General features: G+C 37.6%; 1 protein-coding gene across 6 annotated transcripts in view; it reads left to right on the forward strand.

Annotated features, from left to right (window-relative positions):
* The window catches only part of FNDC3B (fibronectin type III domain containing 3B), a 322,862-nt gene that overhangs the window by 51,865 nt on the left and 245,774 nt on the right, over positions 1–25,223 (forward strand). For all 6 annotated transcript variants that reach the window (XM_045539669.1, XM_045539672.1, XM_045539671.1 and 3 more), the window contains one exon: positions 12,298–12,438. In XM_045539669.1, the coding sequence (XP_045395625.1) occupies positions 12,328–12,438 (111 nt within the window). In that variant the 5' untranslated portion in view covers positions 12,298–12,327. The remainder of the gene's footprint in view (positions 1–12,297; positions 12,439–25,223) is intronic.

The raw sequence follows: 25,223 nt of genomic DNA on the forward strand, positions 1-25,223 counted from the left end.
GGATTTGTTGGTGTCAAGTCCTTTACCTCCCTGTAGTCCAGTTTGCTGACAGTCCCAGCAGGAAGTACCTGGCCCCCAATGTTCAGTTTTCTTGTCCTTCCAGCCTGCTTCTCTTACTTCTCTCAGGATTACCAGATGAATGTTTCACAAAAGTGCTTTAAAGAGTGTTTCGAGAGAGAAATCCATGATAGAATTAGAATACCGCTTCATTTAGATTAATTTGTTCTTTGTTCAAACCCTGCCAGGTGAATTGTAGAAGTACAAAGTATTAAAGAGCGACAGCAATCTTTGTTACTAGAAAGTGAATCTAAAATGTTTTTATATTTTTACATGTAGCCTGGTTGTGTGCGACAGCAGTTCTCAAAGTATGCTCTGGGGGACCCTTGGGCACTCCTGAGGCATTTAGTGGGATTCATGACATCATGACTATTAATAATCCCAAAATGTTACTTTCCTATTTTATTCTCATTCTTCTGTGAGTTTACTGGTAACATTAACTAAAAAACATTTTTTGTGTCCTTTGTGTTCATAACATAAGGCACAATATAAAATTGAATTGGAGACTGTGCCTTTTGTATCAAAATTGAAAGTGATTTTTCTGGAAAGATTTTAAAACCTGTTAATGGAGTCCTTCAATTTAGAATTTGCATAATTTCAATATAAAAGAGTGTCTTACACAGAGTGGAACCTAGATAACTATTCATTAAATAAATGGATGCAGCCCCCTTTTTCTTAACAAACTACATTAGTATAAATTAATGTCATCATTGTTCACAGGCAGTATTTAAAATATAGGCAAGCACCATGCTTTCAAACACTTAAATTCATCTATTTGTGTACAAAACATCTGGATACCAATTATCATTCTCATCTATTAATTAAAACAAATCTCCTTAATGTTCTTTGGCATATGACAAGTTTTTTGTGAAAGAAAATATTTTTCTAGAGAATTCTGCATTTTTGTGTTTTTAAAATGTTAGTCTGAATTAGCAATGTGATTGCATAATATTTTATATTAAAATTCTATTGTAATGGACTAATCTGAAATAGTAAATAGATGTTCCCTTATATGATGTCTTTGCACCTGCTAATTTGTTTTTTTTGTAAGTGTTATTTCATGTGAATTTTCTGTTTCAGTCCTTTCTGAGCTCTAAATAACACCTGGTATTTGCTTTGTGTTCAGCCACATTGTGAAGTAAATATAAAACTGCCTGTGAGAATGTCATCGAATATAATATTTTTCAAGAAATAACCTTTTTAGAAAAAACATGGATTTAGATTGATTTTCATTGTATCATATACTATTCTTATTAATTTTTTTTCCTCATTGAGGGGTGAGAATCAGGTAGTTTTGAAAAAAATGTTTCAATCAATATCTGAAATTACTTATGTCAGAAATCTTTGAAATACATATTTAAGTATAAATTAGATGTCAGTGATGTTTAATGGTACAGATTGTTTTCCTTATAGTGAGTGTTTTATAACATCTATTTAATTAAAGTAAACTGAGTGTATAAAATAGACATGATTGAATTCTCTATGAGCTGATTAAAGAAATAATTTCATTATCCTCCTGGCTGATTAGAAATGAAGGTTAAGGCAGGGGCCCATGTTTTGAAGACAAATTCACCTTCTGTAACACTTGTCAGATTTCAAAGACTAGAAAAGAGGCCACAGCTGGGAAACCAAATTTAGACATTGGGGCTTATCTCAGATGAAAGGTTTCATAGAGCATGGATGTCTATTGACTTCGTGTGGTGTTTTGTCAGAAGTGTCCAGTGTGGATTCGTTTTTAGTTAATTGAGTGTAACATTTCACTGTAATTCTGTTGAACCTCATGCCTTTATTTCTAGACTCCTAGAATTCTAGTACGGTGCCTGCCATAGAGTAGGGGCACAGTTAATATTTATTAACACAATGGTTGATTTTTGTTTCGTTCCTTTTGTTTGATATTATTTTGTAAGGTATCTTTCAGCTAAGTCCTTTTGGAATGTTGCTAGCATTACTATTATTTTTTTTTTTTTACTAAAGGGAGAAGCCTTCAACCTGCTTTATGCTTATTTTATAATAGTTACTTAAAAATAATAGAATCTTAGAACCCTTTGTACCAAAGATATTGTTCTACCAATCTCCTCATCAATAATTTGTCTTCCTTCATGAAGTAATTTTGCTTCTACGTGTAATCATGGCACATCTCATTAAAATGACCATGGAAGACATAACTTTAGTAATTTATAATTTGGTTTCTGCTGGTTTTTTTCCCTCTAATTTTCAATCATCTAGGCCAAATGATAATAATGGATTTGCTTAACCTTTCTTAAGCTACTTTGAAATGTGCTTTAAAAATTATCACATCTGCATCTTGGTAAGGATTTACCAAAAACTCACAGTCATTGCCTTAGTGGAGGGGAATCAAGAACTGCACATGAAGGAGCTGTACTCTTGGGTATCTTTGACCTTTTCAATTTTGTACCATGTGCTTGTTTTGTCTAATCTTTAAAACTCACTAGCGTATACATAAATTTTTCATCACCTCTTCCACTTGTATTTGGTTGTCAGATTCTTAGATGTTATAATCAGCTTGCTAAGAGAGCATCACTTTCTGAGTCTCCTTGGGTGAATTACTTAACTTCTTTAGTCTTTGTTGCCACAACTGTAAATGCGGAATACTACGCACTTCACATGAATGTTGTGTGGCTAGATAAGAATTAGTGTACAGGTACCTCAAACAGTGCCTTTGCCCCAGCAGGCTGAAAGAGCAGCTTTGGAATGCTTCCTCCAGACCTTTCCAGAAAGCAGTCAGTTGTTTGGTGCCTGCAACACATTTTTTGCCTTATTAAAGGTGTTATGCATGACTGTTAGGGACCCAGGTTGACACACAAATGTGAATTTAATTCATAATAAATCTCTAAAAGTAGAATAATAAAATACATTTTGGATTTTATTAAAGAAGAATCTAGAAGTCATGTGTTCAAGTACCCATATCACCCATATTTTAGATAAAGAACCTGAGACACAGAGAGCTTATGTAGGAACACCTTGAACCACAGCTCCAAAAAGCAGTGGGACCTGTCAAAGTGCTGTGGGGTGCCAGGCGGTGTAGTGTCTGAGGGCTGGGTAAGGAGTGAGGTGCTGGGAAGGAGGAAAGCTTGTCTTCTGACATCCTACCTCTTTCTACCTCCTCATGCAGCTTGGAATTAGACGGAAAGGAGCTTTAGAATTGATCTTTTCTACTCTTGGACTACAATTCTTTAGACTTTTCCCCCTGTCCTATAGAAACATACATAAAATCCCAAATTTCATTGAAAATGCCCAGTTATTCCCATCCTTGGATAAAGTAGGCAGCAAAATTAGCTTGAGTATATGTCAGAATAAGGTCCCATAGCTTTGGAATGTTTCCTTTGTAGAGATGCTAGACTGTCATCGACAGTCTAGAGAGGTGTGGGATTTATTGTGATGAAAGTGTGCCTGGAATCTAGGTGTTCTAATAAAAATGTCTGCAAACTTATTTAAACACCATTCAAAAACAACAAGTACAAAGCAAACAAACCTTTGGTTGGTAAACTTTTTTTTTTGATAGATAAGCCCCCTGTTCCTTTTAGTCAATATTTGCAGAACTGAACTGTTATTTATGTGAGGATGTGCATCTGAGGTCAAGAGATTGGGTATATATAGTGATGTAATTTTTTTTTCCTTTAGTTTTTATGTTTCGGTAAAGATTTGGAGTATGCTGGGGCACTATGTTAATGGAGGGTTTTGGAAGCAGCCTCAAATTTTATTTAATTTTTACTTATAATTCTTGTATATGTGGATTTTTCTCCCCAGAAAACTGCACTTTTCCATATGTTCAGACATGACTGCACTTTGCTGAGTTTAAAATTATGCAGAGCCACATTAAAAAAACAATGCCTGTATGAATTCTTGAAGGCAGGGCCTGTGTGTTAGACTACTTGGCATCCCCTCCTTGTTCTCAAGAGCACAGTGGACAGTTTTTTTTTTTTTTTTGACTTGTGGCCCTAACCATTTATCATTAGTATTTATTTTAATCTGGAGTGTTGTTATTTTTAATTTTAAAAACTCCATTTCACAGGATTTCTCTGTGGATTTAAACGTTCCCAACTAAATCTTCTATGCTTATAATTGGATGCAGAAAGCAAGAATGTTTTTAAGGTTAAGAACTTTTTCAGACAACTGTGATTTTACTTCACTAATGAACACATATCAGACAAGAAGGCAAATTCCAGACTATTTGTGCCTCAACCAACCAGCTGGGCACATACCTCCAGGTACTGCTCATGTCTCAAGAGGTTTTTCTGCATGAACAATTATCACCACTCCTTCTTTCATTCAAGTGGCAAGCCATGGCAAGAGTCTTTCTTGCACAGCTGTATAGAACTCAGCTGTAAAATTAGATTTCATTGGCATAAAAACACAGTGATTATCAATACTATATGTTCAATATGTTCTTTTTTCCACATTTTCCTTAAATTCTTCCTCCCTCTTATGCAGAAGGCTCAAGCTATACTCAAGTAAAGGAAACAGTTTTTTTAGCTTTAATTTAATCTATATTAAGTTTGCATAGTAGGCAATTGGTGTTTGAAGGATAGTCTCTTAAGAGCAGAAAGGCACTATAAGGGTTAATTTATAATCTTGTCATTTTATAAAAGAAGAAATTAATTGCTGAAGTTCAGAGCTAATTATTGGCAAGCCCTATATTACAGCTCATATTTTCCAATACGCAGTGTTGGGGCCTCTTCCCTATACTGCTTTTTAACCATAACATACTAGTTCTATGAGCTGTTTTTAGCAGAGGGGCTGTGAGAAATTCTAATAATCCTTAGCTTCTCTCCAGATCCTTTTTTTGCAGTATTTAATTTGAATTTCAAAAAAGCAAGGGAGAGTGTTTGTCTGTACCAAGTACCTTTCCTCATGGTTGCCAGAATACAGGAGAGATTAGTGCAAGGAAAGGCAAAAAACCACCCACAGGTTTCTTGTGTCCAATGGCAGTGCCCCACATCAGGTTCGTAATGTCCACATGCTAATTGCACATGGGCAGAGCCAGTGCTGCAGCACGGGTGTAGTGTTACTGGGAAGGGAAAGAAAAGCCATATTCTCACAATAGCAGAGAAGTGTTAAAAACAGTCAGGTGTGTGTTGATGGACGAGCAGATTTTCTCAGAATTTCAGAGGTAAAAAAGATTGCATTGTGTTTCTATTTTGTTTTGATGTTTTTTTTTTCTTCTGTTGAGGCTGTTGGTGTTTCCATAGTTATTATCAGAAAGCTGTTTCTGGTTTTGCTGAAAAGACTAGAAATGACAACCATTTTTAGAGTTTCTAGGTCTTGAAACATCAGTCAAGGGGTTTACCTTTCAAAGCCAGCATTGATTAGAAAGAAAAGGGGTTTTTCTCATGAGGAAAATAAAGTATTAATAGTGAATGCTACTTTGACATTTCATTAGTTGTAGGAAAGTGTACAACTGACTACGCTGGTTGCTCTTTCTCTCTTTCTAAGTCTTGGTAATAAAACTTAGAAAGGAAGTACACATTTAGGAAGTTGTCAGTCTTTGTGACTGATGGCATTTATACCTAAAGGCCACCTGTATGGGGGAGGTTCATGAATGAAGTTTTTCTTTTCTTTTTTTCTATGGGATATGAATATATGATTCTGTATCAAAGTTTTGCTTTTCTAGATTTTTCTTTTTTACTATAGCCAGGACATAAACAAGTGTAAATCAGCGCATAAATAATAAATTAAGTTTTATTAGGTTTAGTTTTTATATTGGAAGCCATTTAGAAACTAGTCTTGTTATCACTTATAAAACATTAGGTTTGTTTTAAAGGAGAATACAGAATAACAGTAATTTCTTAGTGACCTCTCAGCTCCCTCTGCTCCAAACACAACACAGTAAAGCAAAGCCCTTGCTTTCTGTGATTCAGTAAGTTTATCAGATTGTCATTTTGATGATCCATGTGGTTTTACCCACCCCCCGAAACAGGAAAAAGTTTCTTTTCCTTATTACTGCTATATAAATGGCTAGAACATTTCTTTGGTATGTTTTTGGCAATTTTCTGAAACCTAACCCACCATAGATTCTCACTATTAGAGTCAATTGGTATTTTAATAGAGAAGGAAATTTTCATGAAGTTTCAATAGTGCTGATTTTACTAATATGCCCCTAACATAATTTTCTCAGGCTACAGAACAAGCATGTAAGGCAAAATGTTAAATGCTGTTTAGATTGTGTGAAGGTGATTAGTTCATCTGTATTTTATTGGAAAAGATATTAGCTTTATGGAGTACATGGAATCACAGTTAACTATACCAATACGAATTCTGAAGAGCCTACTGGGAGATTATTTACAAGTTGCTTTATAAGTCCTTGTATTTGATGGATTGAGAAAGTGCATTTTGAATTCGAACATGGAAGCAAAAAGTTAACACTGATAATGTGCATTCTCCTTATTTGTTTCCTTACCCATTGAATTTAAACACTTCTCCAGGAGAGTTGAAGATAGTGAGAAGCTTCATTTGGGTGTTGAAGTGAGCTTGGAAACCTCAGCCCGGTTTGTGATTGAACTCAGGGATTCATCTTCTCTCATCTAGCCTGGTCTGGGTTATTTGGTTCTGATGGGTATACTTTGTTCCTTTTGGTGTTGTTAGGTTTCTTTCTCTTGTCATCTGAAACTAATTTGTGTACGGTACTGCTAACTCACATCTTGAATTAATGTAAGGAAATTTGGGTCATCGGCCCACAGAGTGAGGACTAGGACATTTTGTTGCTAATTTGAAGGCCAGGTTCACAGACTTAAAAATTCTCCCAGCAGTGATTAGGGCTTTGGCTTTTTTTTTATTTTTTAGTTAGAAATTGTTCCTAGTGTATAATTGCTTTCTCTGGCCTTTGGAGGTGGACCTGCGGTTCTCTCCTGCAAATCAGGTTTTTCATGAATTTGGCCAGTATGTTTCTTACTGTAGGCTGGGGCTAGAATGCTGTGGAAAACCTTTTTAGACTTGGAATAGGGGAAGCAAAATAAAGAGGAAAAAATAATAAGCCAGTTGCTTAGAGAAATGTAAAAACTGAAGACCCTTTGTAATATTCTTTTAACATAAGGTTTTCTTTAAAAGCTTTGGGGACATATTTGGATGGAATTAAATGTCTTACTAACAGTGAGGATCTGTTCATTTTGTTTCCAGAGTGCCCACCCCCCACCTCTGCCATTGAGTTTGGTAATGCTGCACCTTGCTAGCAGGTAATTGAGGACTCACTCTCCTAGGAGAGAGGGAAGTTAATCACAAGTGCTCACATGGCATCCTTGCCCCGTCAATCAAAAGAATAGAACTAGCTGGGCATGAAGCACTTGTGGTTTGTGTTAGGATATGTGGTTAGGGGGAGAGGCTGTGAGGGCCTGTGGTTGTTACCAAATTCTTTGAAATGGAAGTATGGGTAAGAACAAAACAAAGAATAGAAGAGAAACCTTGGAGCTCTGTGTGGGGAACAAAAAAGTCCAAAGGACTAGAAAAATGCATTGTAGTAATCTATTTTCCATTTGTTTATTCTGATTAGTTTTACAGCAAATTTATTCATCATTTGTAAAGGGCAATGATTCCAAGAATGGATTCATTGCAAGATCTCTGTGGTGTTGTCAGGGGACAGTGTGGATGTGGTGCAGCCTTCACTAAAATGCCTGAGTCCTGTGATAGGTTTGGCCAGCTCACATACACATCTGTCTAGGGGAGAAGGAACCCAGACCAAGAAAAAGGAGTGTTTTGTCAGAGTGGTTTCTCCTGTGACTTTTTGATTGAGATGAAAATGAGTTAAGCTCACTTATTCAGAGATCACACATCTGGCCCACTCAGCTACCGTCGCAGCTGATAAATCAGCCAGTGCCTGAGGAAGATGGCACAAGGCACATGGGGAGCTTCTGAAACTTCACGCAGAGACCATTCTTCTCTGGGTGTTTATGTAGCTCACAGTCTAGCTTCCCAGCCCAAAGAAAGTTTAAGACAGCAAATTTAGGATATGGCCCTGACATTTGAGAGAGTGTGGTTAGCAGTACTGCCTAATGAGGAAGAGAGGAAAAAACGAAAAACTAGCATGAAAACTCAAAGCAGGGGTGAATATTTCTATATATGTAAGGTCAAATGCTTCAGTAACTTTTTAGTGTATCACCTGATGACTGAATGCAGTATTGTTGTAAACAATGACCTGAAATCCCTAAGAAAAAATAAAGTTATGGCCAGCCAGCTCTTTAACGAAGTAAGAAAATGTGTAATTTCCACCGACAGTCATTACAAATGAAGTAAGTTCTGGCTGTTAAAGTTAACTGCATGGATGGTAAGTCTTCCACATTGATTGCTTCATCTTTTAATTTCATTTAAAAAGTTTTGTCTGCTCTCATCAGGTAGGCATGTAACATTTCCAAGGTCTCCTCAGAGCAGTCTAGTTGAGCCACACCTGTTGAGAGTTGAGTACCTGTGTAGTTTTGTTTGCGTTACCAGTTAAAACAGAGGAGGCTTACTGTTGGGGAGCTGTCACCAAGGAGTGATGACTGTGCCTGGCAAGCCTTCCCAGGCATCCTGGCCCACTTTAACCTGCTTTAACGATGATTTTGCAGTGTGGTTTCCCTAATTTACAACCTAAATATGTGACTTTCAATTTGTATTTGAAAAACTGACTACTTTGCCCACTTCATCACTGAGGATAACCAGAAAGATACTACTATGGACCCTAAGTTTTATGTTTTTTATCTGTGTTTTTCATTCTTTTATACTTTACTTGCCTTTTCTCTTGTCCTTTCTATGGACCATGGACTAAGTTGTTTCTATTCTATGATTATTTTAAGGGGCAGCTTGGCAAGCAGTTGCCTTGTTACGTAGCTGGGCACTTCCTTGTCTAGAGATAATTTATTGCTTTTCTGTATGTCTCTTGCATTATAGGCAAATGAAGGTATCCTATGTGTGTGCATGGAGCATAGAATTGGGTAAACATTGTTGGCTTTATGTAGGCCTCATCTAGCCAAATGTGTTACCTTGTTTTCCCATCGGGATAAAGTCTGGTTTACCTCTAGTTAAAGTGTTAGGGATTACAAAACAGGTCTTGGATTTTAGCAAGCTCTGGTGGCCTAGGGAAAAGAAGATCATCAACAACTTTGGTTATGGATAAGTGAGACTCTGTAGCTGAGTTTACAGTGGAGTTGATTAATGCTTCCATTTTTCTCCATGACTAATGGTTATTGTTGGGTGGTTGAGTTAAGGCATTAGGAGCATATGATGTTCATGAGTTCCCACTGTATGCTTTCTAAGGAGTGGTTGTACTTACAGTTGACTTTCTTATATGTACAGTTCCCCTGCGTTCCTTTTCCCCACACCTCTCTTAGTAACCTGCAGTAACCACTGAAAATCTATCATCTAGTATGAAAAAAAAGATTCAGGCATTTTACTCAAAGTCACCTATAAAGTTTGCAAAAGCAAATACAATGGTCCCCTTGTGCTGATGGACTTGATTTCTTTGGGGGTAAAATCCCATACTTAAAGAGATGTTTTTGCAACTCTGTGTGGGTCGCCATACTCTCCTATTTTAGAAGGCTTTTGTGGGCCAGGCCTGGGGGGGTCTATCCACTTTATCCCACAATTGCAGAACCTGGAGTTTAACTCCCTACAGAACACAGTATCTGTGCTTAGAATGCTACATAGCGGGGCTGGGTTGCCATGCCTTGTTGATGGCAGTCCCGTTATTTAACACCATACCAACCAGAACGTTGGAATTGTTAGTGTTGGATGTATTGTTGGTATTGAAACATTCTTTGGTATTAGAGACAAATGACTCGGAATGCCTGAATTTTGTACCAGATCACAGCTATCTTTTACTACTAAGTTCTTTACCCTCCCACCATTACCTACCGCCCCAAGAAACAATGAGAAATAGGAACACAGTAACACTGTTAATTGGATTTGAGCCTCAAACCCTAGTACTAAAAAGCTTTGGGTAGCTAGGTTGGATCCCATGGAGCATAAATAGCTTCAGCCCCAAAGCAAGTCCTGCCCCATCTCCTTCCCCCTTCAACTCTATAATCCTGTGTCATTATTTATTGTACTCTTGTACTCTGGCCTAAGGGAAGGACCTTTAGAGGCTGAAAGGACCTAGGGGCAGGCCCCGATGTTGGCTTATTCCTTCTGCCTTGTTGGGTGATAAAAGAGAGCGAGCAGGTTCCATCCTAATACTCATCTTTGAGATGGCCAGAACTGTGCCACGTGGGAGAGGGCTTTGGTGCTCACTAAGGCAGCAGAGGGGGCAGGAGAGAAGTCAGAGAGCTGCAATCTGCACTGCAGCCTCACTAGCAAGTGCCCTGGAACACCTCCTTGGAGAGGAGTGAGGAAAAGGTGGAAGTGAGCATAGAGTGCCTCTCTACCCTTAGATGCTTATACTCGGACCCCTAACGTGAATTAACGCCTTGTTTCTCCAACCTGCAATTTTGAAGAAACATTAAATAAGACATTATATTTAAGAGATAGGCCTGAGTAGTGTCATCAGTTTAAGAAAAAGTAGCCATTTCCCCCTCATGCATTAGAAAGGTAAATAAAATTGAAATAGACATTAGTACTCCTCCAGGATTTGACCTGTTATGTCATGATAGTGTCGGTGGGATTATCTTAGTTTTATCGGAGAAGAATGTTTCCTTCATCAGGTTAAACTATGGGGTTTTGGGCTTTGTACTTTTATTTGCTTAGGAACTGAGTAATTGCCTCATAAAACAGCATGATGGTACTATTAACACTGCATTATAAGACCTGTTATTATAGAATGTGCTTCCCTAGTTGGGACAGGACTTTGTTTTTTTGGTGCTTAAAAGTGTTTCTCCAAATGGGGTTGTAATGAATAGTGTAAAATTTTACCTATTTAAAATAAAAAGTTCATAATCTCATGGGTGGCTTTTGTACATCTTTTCGTACTTCTAGGGAAGGGATTTCTTTTGAGTGGTTGGTGAGGGAGAGGTGTATTTCATGTTCAGAATGGAGATAAGAATGAGAAGAAATATTTTATTTCTGTTATAGCTGTCAGAGACAAATTTGAGGCAATTATTAAAGAATTTGCCCCACTGCTTTGTCTGATTGGGATATTGAGTATTAAAGGTTTATTGACCAAAATATCCTTGAATTTGAAATTTTAGGGGACTTTATTCATGATAAAAAATTTAACTGAGAACTATATGGAAGTTTGTTTCTGAAATCATTTAAAATTGTGTGCATGTGTATGTGTGCATATTTGCATTTGTGTATCCTTCTCTGTTCTGCTAAATTTTTTTTTTAATTTCAGCATATTATAGTTCACAGTTAAATTTTTTTATCATTCATAATAAAGTCTCCCAAAATTTCAAATTGAAGGATATTTTGGTCAATAAATTTTAAGCATAATTGAAGAATATGTAAATATTTCTTAAGGAACAAGTTATAATTCTAATAGGGATTTACTATTTTCCTCCTGTTGTGTTGAAAAGGTAAATGTTGGTGGCAGGTACTATTATGGAACGAAAGTAGGCTTTGTGTTATTTTGAATACGTGTATGAATTTCATTTGTTCTGTGGAAATAATGGAATCTGCCTTTTAGCCTAATCATGCACGAGGAACCATGGGTATGTCTGAGATACAGAAAAGCTCAAGACATGAGCAAAAGTAATAAAGATGTTAATATGCAACAAGGTAAATTCTAGTCAAGGAAATGATGGGGGAGAGGTAATTAGAATATGAGTAATTAATGGCAAAGTAAGAAATTGCAACAATTTCAGTATAGGTAGTTAACCTTTGTTAGCTTGCCTGGACTAACTGCTTATGAACACTATTTTGATCCTAGTGAAAGGGGAAAACTCTTTTTATGATTATAAATTATTGGTTATTCTCTTTGACTTATCTTCTATCTTGGTAATTATCTTAAAGATAATGATATCACTCATTTTTGTCACTTTTATCTTCTCAAAATGTTATCTCACTTTATCTTCAGAAAGATCCCTGGGGTAGGGTTGTTAATATTATTCATATGTTTTTTAAATTTATAACTAAATGACAAAGCTGAGGCATGAGAGGTTATGTTCACATGACCACTTAGAGAGTCTAGTCTTTTTTCTCCTATTTCAGGCTATTTCTTTGCCTTTGTTCTACCCCTCCTTGGGGCCTAACATGGTAATACAGTGCTCTGATTGGAATAATTTGGGTTTCATGAAGGGGCACTTACATTTTTGTCTTGTTATGTTACAGGTGATTTTTGTGGTCCTGAGTGCTTTTTAAAAAATGGTGGTTCTCTTACAGGACGCCAGTTTCGGGAAAAATTCTCCATGAATGTACGTCACAATGATGATGACCGACCAAATCCCTCTGGAACTGCCACCACTGCTGAATGGGGAGGTAGCCATGATGCCTCACTTGGTGAATGGAGATGCGGCTCAGCAGGTTGGTGCAGTAAGAGTGAAACTTAACCCAGATTGTCTAAGTGGGAGATGTTAACTCAGTATTTGATTTATTTTGGGATTCAAAGGTTTGTGATTTTTGAATCTTAGTGTTTCTAGAGGTAAGTGTTTCTGTTGTAGAACCACTATATGGTTTTTTTAAATATCAGAAATTGTGGTTTTTGAGAACAGCAAATCTTACCTCATCTAGTTAGTATTCTTGAAACGTCAAAAAAAATGTGATTTTTGAAATGAGTCATTTAGAGAATATGTACAAGTCTTTGAAATAAAATGACTGTTTTTTCATGTCATAAATTGTGCTTGACTGGTTTGCTTGGTTGGCCAGAACAGCATGCTCAGAGGGTCAGGTTTTGATTTCACACAGGAGTGACCTTTGCAAGATGCCTGGGTCGGTGTGAACCCACCCTGGCTCCTGGAACAGTTCTTCCAAATGTGTAGCTCATAAAATGATGGTACTTATTTTTTTGAGCATCTCCTTAGTCACTAGTTATGGAACATTATGGAATAGAAAAGTTATTTCTGAACTCAGTCAAGTAGTGTGTGGGGAAAAACTTTGAACAGTAAGTAAGTAAAATTTTTAAACATTAGTAGGAGCTGAACTATTATCTCTGATAACATTAATTAAAATTTTTTATTGATTATAAAAACTGGGTTTGCCTAGACTTGTAATTAAATAAATATTTTGTCTTTGTGCATTTCTTTAGAAACATCAAAGTTTTTGTTTTATGAAAGTAGAACTGGGAGCAATTCCTTGAAACATATTTACCCAAAATATATTAATAATTCAAATAAGTTAATCAGTCATTTATTTGATGTTAGTACATGCCCCCCTGCCAATCCATCATAATACATTAATACTTTGTATGTACCTCTGTTGGAGTTTACCTTGCTGCTTAATAATTTATATTACTTTCTCTGGCATTAGACTGACCCTCTTAAGAACAAAGAACTTAATAGTGGGTGCTTAATAAATGTTTGCTAGTTGAATACATTTCATGCCTTCTCACCACTGATGTAGACATCTCCCTTCCTGATTCCTCAATCTCTTTCTCTACTGGATCATTTCCACCAATATACTGTAGTATCTTTTATCTTAAACACATAAATAGGCCTGCTGTGATGGCTCATGCCTGTAATCCTAGCACTTTGGGAGGATCGCTTGAGGCCAGGAGTTCAAGACCAGCCTGAGCACCACAGTGAGATCCCTGTCTCTACAAAAAAATATAGAAAAATTATCTGGGTGTGGTGATGCATGCCTGTAGTCCCAGGTACTCAGGAAGCTGAGGCAGGAGGATCACTTTAGCCCAGGAATTGGAGGCTGCAATGGGCTGTGATGATACCACTTTACCCCAGGCAATAGAGTAAGACTCTGTTTCAAAAACAAAAACAAATAAAAAAAACCCAAAACAAAACCACTTCAACAACTACACCTCTCCTCACCCAACAAAAGAAAACCCCGTCACTTGATTCTGTACCCCCTGGAGTTGCCTCCTCCTATCTCTGTTCCCATTTTCAGCAGTACCTCCACAGATAGAGCCAGTACTTACTGCCTGTCCCTCCTTACCTCCCATTCCTCAACTTCACAGTCTTCACTTGTGTCTTCTCACCTCTTTAGTCTTCCTCTTTGTCAGCATGTCTCATTGGCTTTATCTCAGAAAGGTTTGCTGAATTCATACTGTGCCGTGTCCACTTCCCTCCCACTACCTCTACTGAAGCCCAGGCCATCATCCCAGCAGGGTGAGACAGTCCTCCTTGGTCTCTCTGCTTTGACTTTTGCCCCACCAGGAAGTATTCTCCACACAGCAGCCTGAGTGATCTTTTCAAAATATAAACTATACCATGTCAGTGCCCTTCTTAAAGCCATCCCGTTAGCCCTGGAATAGAATCTGAGTGCAGTGCATGGCCTGCCAGCCCCACGTGGCTCCTGGCCTCTCTGTCCTTCTCTGACTGCTCTTGTCCAGCTCACTGAGCTCCAGCTGTTCATGGGAAGGTTGCAGAGTGCTGTGAATGGTTTCAAGATGCAGTGTTTGGTCTTCCTTATTTTTACTAAATAAATTAATTAAAAAAGAAAAGGTATTCAAATGTGAAGAAACTTAGAAAGCAACTTAGGTCTTCCAGATGTAATCACCTCATTCCCATTTGCCTATGTAGCCAGGACACCTGAGGGCTGCCTATCCGTGTTGTGTACCATTTTTGTGTTTTGATGATTTCTTCCTCATTTTTTTGATTCAGGTTGCCCAGGATGGCCTTTTGTAGTTTATTAGGTAGCATAGAGAGCCCTCAGTTACAGAATTTTCCAGTTTTCCCTTCAAAAGTAAATTGCTCAGCACATAGAAATGACCAAAGACTGAACAGACAGTGGATTTCCTTAGAAGGCCACGTGGCATTTCCCCACTCTGTATATCTTAACTCTAAGCTGCTTAACAATTTTGGTTAATAAAACCACATATTTATTTCATCTGGGAAGCTTTCTATAAAGCTAAAAAAGGGAAATATGTTAATTTATCTGTTTTATAAACAGTCAAAATATCAAGTTTTATCACAATGGGAGGTATCCTTATAAAATCTCATAGGAAGGAGATGTTTGTCTTTTTAATTAGTAAATATATTTGATTGTGTTAGAAGCATTAACATTTGTCCCATTTGTGGGACAAGCTATTGTTTGGCATTAACCCTAAGATTTCCTTAATTTTGCCATTAAGTGGGCAAAGGGCATTTGAAATATCACTCTCAGCAGAACCAACTCGAGATTCATCATGCCTTGATGTTGTTGCTATATCACTGTGGCCCAGCCTAGGCAATGGCCTATTTTTCTTCCTTTTTGTGTCCCCTGTCTCCCTCATTCTGTCAAGCCTCTGCTCTTTGCTTTGTGTCCTAACACTTAGCATTGCCCTAGGTGAGTGTGGTCGAGGCCTAGGGCCTGTGTGGAACCTGGGCCGAGGCACAAGGGGAAGACAGACTGTAGGAGCAAGCAAAAGCAAAACTCTCAGAGAAATACAAGAGAGTAAGCAGAAAAAGGGGAAAGGATAGAGGGTCACACAAAAGAATAAGAACAAAGGTAAATCTCTAAGACAGGACCAGACAGTGTGGCACTGCATGAGTTTTGAGTGCTTGCTCAGGGTGTCTGTTGGTATTTGCTGCTTGCTCTTAAGGGCCTGCAGGGTGTGGTGCTCAGGTGGGTCTGTGTTAATGGATCAGGACCCAGGGGACATGCCAGAGGAAGTGATCTGAATAATGCTTTCGGAGTCTTACTCTGTTCTCCTACCGAGGCAACACAATTCGACTTAACAAAAACCTTTTGGAGGCACAGGATTGACTTAATGATGGACATTGCAGGCTTTTTATGACCGACCGTTGGGGGTGATGTTTTAAGGTAGGCAGTACTTTAGTCTCCTCTCAGATAATGCTGTTGTAAAGACCCATCCACTGGCCACAGTGTTCTGCCTCTAAACGTCTGTTAGGAGTGTGTGTATGGGGAAGCTTACTTTGTGTGTGTTTACAGTGTTGTTAATACTTTGCAGCTGTGCAGAGGACATTCTAAACATTTCTATATATGCAAAAGAACCACCACAGCTATGAGAAAGCTGTTCATTTCCCACAGTTCTCCTCCTTCTGATTTCTGTCTTGATGATTTCTGGATTTAATTAGTACTAGTTCTTGGCAGGATTCTGTGCTGTGTTCTGGCCCTCTATATAAGAGACACTGTTAATTTTCATTATTTGAAGTCATGTTAAGTTTGAAACCTTGGTTTATCATTTTATATAGGTAGCAGGAAAAAGAAAAGAGTGAAAAGAATTATTCTTAAAAAGAAAAGTCATCCTTATTATGAATGAAGTTTTAAAAAATACACCATCAATTAAAAATGAATAACAACAAACACAATGTGAACAGAAGCAACTTACTCAACAGCTTTACTTATTTAACAGCTTTGCTGAGGTATAATCCACATACCATACTATTCATCCACTTAAAGTGTACAGTCAACGGAATCTAATGTATTCACAGAATTGTACAACTTTGACTACAGTTAATTTTAGAACATTTTTATCATCCTATAAAGAAACCCTGCAGCAGTCACTCCCTGTTCCCCCCTACCTCCTGCCATTCCTAGGCAACTACTAATTTACTTTCTGTCTCTAGATCTTGCCTATTCTGGAATTTCATATAAATGAGTTCATGTAATATTTAGTCTTTTGTGTCTGACATCTTTCACTAAGCATAATATTTCCAAGGTTGTAGCATGTATCAGTATTTTATTCCTTTTTTTATTGCCAAGTAATATGCTATTGCATGGATATACCACATTTTATGAATCCATTCATCAACTGACAGACATTTGATTTCTTTCCACTTTTTGGCTATTAGGAATAATGCTACTGTGTGCAGATTCTTGTGTGGACATGGTTTTATGCCTCAGGTTTACAATTAGGAGTGAAATGGAATAGCTTTATTTTGAATTATTGTTTTCTAAATAAAGTATCTTTGCTTTTTCTCACCAGTAATTCCTTCTGCCTCTGAATAATTATAGCCCAGCATGGCTAAATAAAGTTTGCTTCCCTTAATATGCCTAATTGTATACTATTCTGGAGTTATGAAACTCAGGTTTCGACCTGAGTTTTTTAATGTGTGGCCGTATAAATTATGGTCAATGCCCTTCAGTAAACAGAAAATTAGTGCCTATGTTGACATTTTCAGAACCTAATGATATATTAATTTAATTGTCTTTGTTTATATAACTTCTAGCATGTTTTAGAGATTTAAAAATGCAGCAGCTAGTTTTTAAATTGGTTTAATATTTTAATGATCTCTGAAGAATTATAGCAGTTACCAGTTAAAGAAAGAAAACATTAGGTTAAGAACAGAAGTGTTGACATATGGTGACAGAGTTTACTGATTTGCTCATTTAATACCTAACATTTATAAACGTATCTGTGACCTACATGAAGGTAGTGTGCCACTTTATAGTGTATTCTTAATGACTCTTCTCATGTATGTATTCACTGGGAGTCAGTTCCGGGTGGGCTAGGGATTGGATTAGATGCCTCTTTGTCCTGACTAGCACTTAGCACATAGAGCGCATCTGGTAAATGCTTATCATGTTATGTTTCTTATATTTTGCTTGTTTTTTTTCTTTTAAGCTTCCAGAATATTAATTGCTAATGAGTGTTTTTTTAATGCCTCTTCTTCAGAAAGTAGATCTCCTTAAATGTGAACAGAAAACTTGTCTCTTCTGCTAGCTCAGGGTAGGCTGTCACCAACTTGCCCTGGAAGACAGGAGGATAAAGTTGTCTTAGTTATGTCTCGTGCTCTTGACTTTGCCTATTCCAGTTGATCCTCATTTAGCATGTCATTTCATTGAGAGTGAATTTTTTCTCCCTTTTGTTTCTTCTTTTTGAAATCCCTTGTTTCCCCTAGACAGAATACATAACCAGTGTTTTCCTGGAGTGTTCTTTTGAATACACATTTCCAGACAGCACATTAAACATATTAAAACTTTCCACATTCAGATGTTGCTCATCATTGGCATGGCTTTAACATCAAATGTGCCTCTCCTCCTAATCCAGTGACCTTTTCTGTTCTGGTTGATATCTTCTTAATAACTTTTTCCCTTGCCAGCTTCCTTATTGCGTTCAGTAGTTCAAATCCTCTTACCATATAAGTTTTACTCAAATACCTATAGCCACCAAGTCAGGGGGACCCATAAAGAGTTTTGCATATATAACAGATCTTGCCCAACAGAAAGGAAGTTTTATAATCAGTCTAGTGTAGAAAAATGAGTAAACAACTCTTGGGATGGGGGTTCAAATGAGAATGGGACCAGCAGTTAAAATAGAGGTGGCAGCTGTTATTGCTGAATAACATTTATATAGCAGCTCCCTTTGTGATAGAATCCTATTTATGGGCTAGGGCTTGAGCTAGAAAGTAGAAAGAGAATGGTCAAATGTTGGGTTTGAAAAACGAAGTATGGGGAAGCTCAGTCTTGGGTCACACTCTTCAGCACCAAGATGCATGAGAGATGCACAACTTAAGCAGCAAATGCTTAAATAAAATTATTATTGTAAACTATCATTCATGTCTCCTCTACCATTCAAATTTATAAAAGGCCTCTGGTGTCAAGATATTGTCACCCTCTCTCCTTTAAGATTTGGGTGGAAAAGAGTGTGAAGGTAGGATTTATGACTGAATTAAGGAGTGACTGAATAATAGATTTGTTCATTTTAATAAGCATTTATCAAATGTCTTCCATGCCAGCACTGTATTAGGTGCTGGCAACAGAAAGATGAATAAGGCACTGTTCTTGCCCTAAAGGAATGAGCAATCTAGTTGGAGAGTGAAATGTGGTTAACTTTAAAAAAAAAAAAATGGGGGGAGAGGTGCTGTATTTAGACAAATGGCAAGCTACAGGAGAAGTGCTTGTATTGCAGAATGTAACAGTGCTGTGGAAGTGCAGAGAGAGGATGAGGAGTGGGAGAGGTGGGTGGGAAAACAGACCAGGCTAGGAAGACTCTCAGGAGCCTCGAGTAGAGATTTAACTTGAAGCCTAGAACTATTTAGGCTTTAGACTCTCAGGAGCCTCGAGTAGAGATCTAACTTAAAGCCTAGAACTATTTAGGCTTTGCATATCAGGTAATCAGTTTCTGTTTTATTAAGTGAGAATGCTTTAAAGGGATAGTATATGCAAAGGAGAGCTAATATTAGGGGCAGCTCAAATGAACTATATCTTCATAATCTATGATCGCTTTCCTTGAACCTTTGCTATTTAGTATCCTGGTTAGTGAATCTGTTTTTCTCTGATACTCCAGTCTGGCTGTCCACCTGGGTTCCTTAATGCCTATTCCTCAGAATTACTGACCCCACAGTGGGACAGATCACAGCAACCCTCAACCAAGGCCACTTTCCAGCTGCAGAGGTAGCCACCCCTGCTTCTGAGGGCCTCTTTTAACCTGTAAAAAAGGTGTGAGTTTATCCAGGTCTGTGGTCTGATTCTCAATCCTCTCTGCATTAGCTTTGCCAATTCCACTCACTACAAAGGCTTCTGAAAAAGCATTGCCTGTGCAGAATCTCAGTCTTATAAGGGAAAATGTTGATGCCATATTATCAGAGTGTGTTGTTATACATGGCACCCACAATAATTAGAACATATGACATATAATTATGACAGTTCTGAGCTGTCTGGGTTGAGAGACACTTCAGAATTTAATTAGCCAAAGGCAGTAATAGTAAGATACAAGATGTAGTTAGTATCCTTCAAATGGTAGAAACTGAACTGCCTTCAAAAAAGAGAGGATTAAGGAAAAATACTGGCGTGGCAAGGTTGTACTGCAGAATAACGGCAATTTTAAACTCTGTAATGATTTTAACGTTATGATTGTTTTTAACTTATTGCAATCTTTGTCTGATTCCATTGTTAACTCAGAAAAAGCAGGGGCTGTGTCTCTTGTTCATGCTGTGCCTGGCATCTGAGTTGGCATTTAGTAAATCTTTTTGAATGGATGAAGGATGAAAGAAATGAACAAATTTAATTCCTCTAAATCAAGGCTTGAAGGCATTTTTTTATCTTTATAGCTTAAAAAAAAAGATTTAGGTGCCATTATTTAACAATTGGAAGATTTTCATAAAATTCTGAATCTTTGAAATTGTGTCTTATGCTCATGCAATATCATGTTTTAAAAATGGCAGAAATGATTAAGATTTTTCAGGCACATCCATTGTATATCAAACTGATAAAGTGTGTTTAAGCTTTGTAGTTTTCTACTGACCTGATGACTTATTAATATGGTCTTGTAGAAGGGTTCCAATTTTACCTCTTATAAGTTAGGACCCATGTATTTTTTTTTTTTTTTCCTGGTCTCTGGTTTTTAGTAAACAGTATTTGAGCCCCCAGTAAGTGCCAGTGAAGCAATCACCAAAGCCTAGGAATGGCAAGAGAAACAACCAGGTGCCTTGGTTTTGCTCTTTACAGTCTAGTTAGGGGAGCATTAAACACAGGTGCAAGGTATAAGTATTTCAAGGGCAGAGATGCACATACTTGTGTTTATATAATCTTTCTTATAGTCTCCAAGGATTGTTTTTAAGTATTTATTAAAATAGAGGTTTTTGTAAAAGTAAACTTCTTCTGGTGTTACCTAGATGAGGCATTTTTATTTAAAACATTTTATTATTAACTTTTTCTTGAATAAGGTTAAATTTGTTAGATTTCCAACCTCTGATTTCTATTTTTTTTGTTTGGTTTGAAGATATGTATTTGTAATGTTGAATGTGATGTGATAGCTATTGATGTATCTCATAGTACAGTAAAAATAATATATACACACAGGGAGAAAAGACACTTCTGCATCCAGAATGTGTTTGCACATAATTGTTTTCATGTAGGCAGACTTCTCTTTTTTTGTCCAAATGATTGATTTAAACATATGACTATATAAAATATGTACATTAGACTCCAAACATGACAGTGGTGAGCAAGACGCATAAAATTAGTAACATTAATCTTGAAGTTTCAAATGCACATACTCATTCTTTTTCTTTCTTTTCTACATTTCCAAATGTAAAAATAAATAGCCTATGAAGGAGCCAGTTGCTAAAGTGCCACAGTATTATATCTAGTTAATCTTGGGTTTAGGTACCTTTAGATTATATTAGTTCCCTCATTTAAATTGATATTGGCCAGAACTAGGTGCCTCTTAGTCATTTTCTGGTCCGTTAACTTAAAGCTAGACGTGGTGGGCCCCTAGAAGAAGCTGTAGTCACATGCTGCTTTAGTGTTCATACCTACATTTTTCTTAGCTCTAGGCCTTTTTCCTTAGCAAGTGACCATCAGATCAGATCATCTGTTGAGAAGGGAATGTGTTTTATGAGCAGCAGGTGTGTTCAGTACGATCATTAACCAGCATAATTTGACCCTGCCTCCCCTGGATGGATCTGCTCTTTGCTGCCCATTCCTTGCTCCTTGCAGTTTAATAGATAAACTAGATAATCCAGTTTGGATAAAATGGATGGTCTGCATTTAGCAAATTACTTTGCCACGGGCTTCTGCTTGGCAAATAATTGGGCAGTTAAGTAGAGACAGCAAAGAACCAGAGGTCTTTGTGGTCCTTGCGGTGTAGTTTTGGGTACCAGTTGACTAGAGAGTATTTATTTGTATTGTAAAGCTGTCATTAAGGTTCCATTCCTATTGTTTAAAAAAAAATGGAAATTAATTCTTGTGAGCTCAAACTTAGATTTGAAGGAAAATGGACTTGTGCTGTTGTCTAATTATGTGACATGACTTTTAATTTTTAAGAGGGGTCATTAAACATGTTCTTGTGCTTTCTAAGTAGTACTTAGAAAAATTCAGTACTGAGCATGTTACTGTCTTGGATAGAAGTTTTTTTGGTCTTTATATCGGAGTGTTGAGTTGTCATTCTAGTTCATGGGAAAAATTGTGACACACAGAAGCATGTGCTTTTTTTAGTTAGTGATGTTTGGTAGCTAAATTGGCCAAGTAATTCAGCTCATTTATCTTTTCTGACTTCACCATTTTAATTTTTGTCTTACATTGCCAGAATGGTGTCTATTTAGTACCCATTTAAGCTCTCACCACCTTGCAGAAAGGTCATATGAAAAGCATTCTTCTAGAATGGTTGTTTCTTTATAATTTATTTGGTGGCTTTAGTCATGACTGAAAATAAAATTATGAGATATAATACTGACAATACGAATTACCAAGGCATGGCATTTATATTTTCCTTTTAGTGTTGTGATGGAAAATCAGACGTTAGGTTTCTATATACCCCAGTCTGTGAATATCTGTTTAAGGACTCAGGAAATCAATTGAGGGGGAGTTGGGTGATAGAGGACATTATCCTTTAATAGATGGGTGTTCACATCCGGTTTGCTTCTCACAGTCTGTTTTTTCATTTTTAAGGTGGCTTTTTCTGGGTCAGGCACTGAGAGGTCTCCCACTTTTTATTGACTACCGCTGCATACTGTGTTACTCCAAGCACTCCTGGAACTTTAAAGAGCCTCCCTTAAGGAGATAGTATCACACCAGGTGTGAGCTCCCTTTATGGAGGGAGCCAGTGGCACATTTTCTAACAAGTACTCTAAAACCTGGGGGGGAAATGTAGATCAGACATTGTATGGTTGACTCTTCCAGAGATTTCAGTGCCTTAACAATGTAAAAGATAAAGATCAGAGTTTTGACATTGAAAGAATGCCAAGCGTTTGACTAAATTTTTGACATTTACCTTAAACTTAAATGTTATTTTTTAAGCTTGTTGATCACTAGAACACTTTTAGTTTCAACTTTAATCTCACCTTTTTTAGTTGAGTGGTTATTTGTGGACAATAAGTTAAAATCAGCTGCTGAGAGATGGTAGTGGAAAGAATGGCTTTTAGTTGATATTTTGATTTCTTTGTTCCTTTTGTGGTGGAGGAGGAATAACGGTTTGAAGGCTTATAAGGTTCCGGGACTGGTAAGCACTTACATACATTGTTTCATTCAGCAGTCATACACCCTTGTAGGGTGGCGATCATTTTTATAGACAAAACCTGAGGCAAGAAAGGTTAAGTACTTGTAGCTGGCAAATCACAGGGCTGGGGTTTGAATCCACTTGTCTCCTCTTCCAAAGTTCCAGTCCTACTTTTCAGGAAGTGTGGGGGCTGCCTGGGTTGGGCATATCTCCCCTAGTCTTATTCAGGTAAACAGTTGGGAAGAGACATGGCACTGGGTTCTACACAGTAGCAAATTATAGTGTTTGCTAAGACTGTTACTCTTCATAATCTTATGTGATCTCCACATTAACTCCAGAAGGTGGCAGTTCTTCTGGCTCTCAGGCTTCTGAGACTTGAGGACCAAGCAGCAGCAGTGACATCTGAAGGCCTGGAGGCCAGGTTCCCCTTTGGAACGGGAGTTGGGAGTGCAGTCTTCTGACGCCCAGCCCAGCTCATCACAGTGGCTCCCTTTTTTTCCTTAGGGAATGAGTCTCCCCCTGGGATTGGCAAGAGGGGAGCGGCTCCCTCTGAGGTCTGCCGCTGCTGAGAGATGGTAGTGCCTAGAGAAGGGTAGTAGAGGTTTCTCCCCCATGGGAGTCTCACCCTGGGAGTTGGGAGAGGGCCTTTTTGCCTGCCTTTTCCTCCCGAACACCACCCTTCATTTCTATTCAAAAATTACATCACCTTAGAGGGAGTTTTTGAGATTTAAATCTAAAAACTTGTAAGACTTGAATCTATTAGGTGGTTTGTTTTTCATTCTGATTTTATAATAATTTCTCTTAAGTAATGCCAGAATAAAAGAAACAAAAATTTATCCTTCAAAAAGAAAGAAAATGGCCACTTTGCTACACAAGCATTTTTTAAATCTCTCACCTCTATTTTTCCTGCTCTCCAAGGGGAGTATAGAATTAAGCATCATGTAGTATTTGTACTGTGAACAATGATGCCACACCCACTTGCTATTGAGGTCCTCATTTTCTTTGTTTTAGATTGATGAAGGACTGCTTGGACTTTGACTCTCCTCAAGATGCTAATTATATGTTTCAAAAATCATGTATTCTGTTAAAAATCACTTACACATAGCCTTGGAAAGAGAACTGGAGGCAGGGAATTGCTTCAGGGTGCAGAATATTGTTTTGGAGGCCTTGGGAAATAAATCTTAAGAGTTAGTTCATTTACCACCAAGACATATTTAGTCTGTATATAAACAAAAGAAGTCACAGTGTGCCTGGACATTATTTGTCCCAGATGGAGTTTAAACTTGGCTCATTATACTGCACTGATGTCATGGTGCATAAACTGGCCCTGAATTAGACGTGTGTAGAATCGGCTGTGTGCTTGTATGTGCTGAGAGCCTGTGGGAGTGGGCGGGGCTGGCTGGAAAATCTTTGTCACATTTTTCCTTGCCTCTCTGTAGAGACTAGTGTCAGTCCTGAATTTGGACTCAGTGCAGGATGAGGGAAGAATTGGAATAATCTGTTCATTTGTACAAGTCAGTATGTGTATGTCCTCAAGGATGTAATTCTTCTAAGACCCAGAGTATAAGTGTGCCTGCCTAGCTTTCCAACAGTTGCTTAACAAAGCTCTGCTACTAAAATCTAGAAAGGAAAATCTTAAAAACATTACATTTTTAAAGTAATTTTTAGTCTGTTTGCCTTGAAGTCTTAAATCTGGAGAGTTTCTTTAAACTTTTTAATGATCTTCAGTATCCAGCTGTACAATTCTGTTTTCTTGGATTGTATAGTGGACAACCTCTCAAACTAGTTGCTTAAAAGTGTATAAAAAGGCAAATGGCTGGTGCTCTTTAGAGGATCTGACTGAGTTTAATTTTTTCTGTGTGATTTTAGAGGGCTGCTTCTGGGTCAGAAAACTGAGCAAGGGGAGGGTCCTCTTCTGGACTTCTGAACACTTAATAGGAAATTTCCGAATACTGTGGTGTTACTTTATTACTTTTAATTGCTGGCTTTTGTTATGGTAATCTTAATTAGAAGCATTTCCAAGTAATTCAAACCATTTTTTAGATGTAAGGGGTTTAGATTTCAGATCTTCTGTGAATGAATTCCAAAGTCACTCTTGTTGCTGGGATCCACGGAAGCTGAGCAGACACTGGAATGTGAGAGAGTTAGGCAGTGAGCCTTTAAGGAGAGTCAGAATGTTTCCCAAACAGCAAGTCTGGTCAGAGGTGAGAATTGGCTGGTTTTAGATTTTATTGAGAACATGAAACATGGCAGATTTGGTTAAAAAAAAAAAAGTTTTTTGAGACTGTCATTTTACTTAACTGAGAGACTTTTG

This window comes from Lemur catta, chromosome 1, assembly GCF_020740605.2.
Source record: "Lemur catta isolate mLemCat1 chromosome 1, mLemCat1.pri, whole genome shotgun sequence".
In the NCBI taxonomy this organism is placed as follows: Eukaryota; Metazoa; Chordata; class Mammalia; order Primates; family Lemuridae; genus Lemur; species Lemur catta.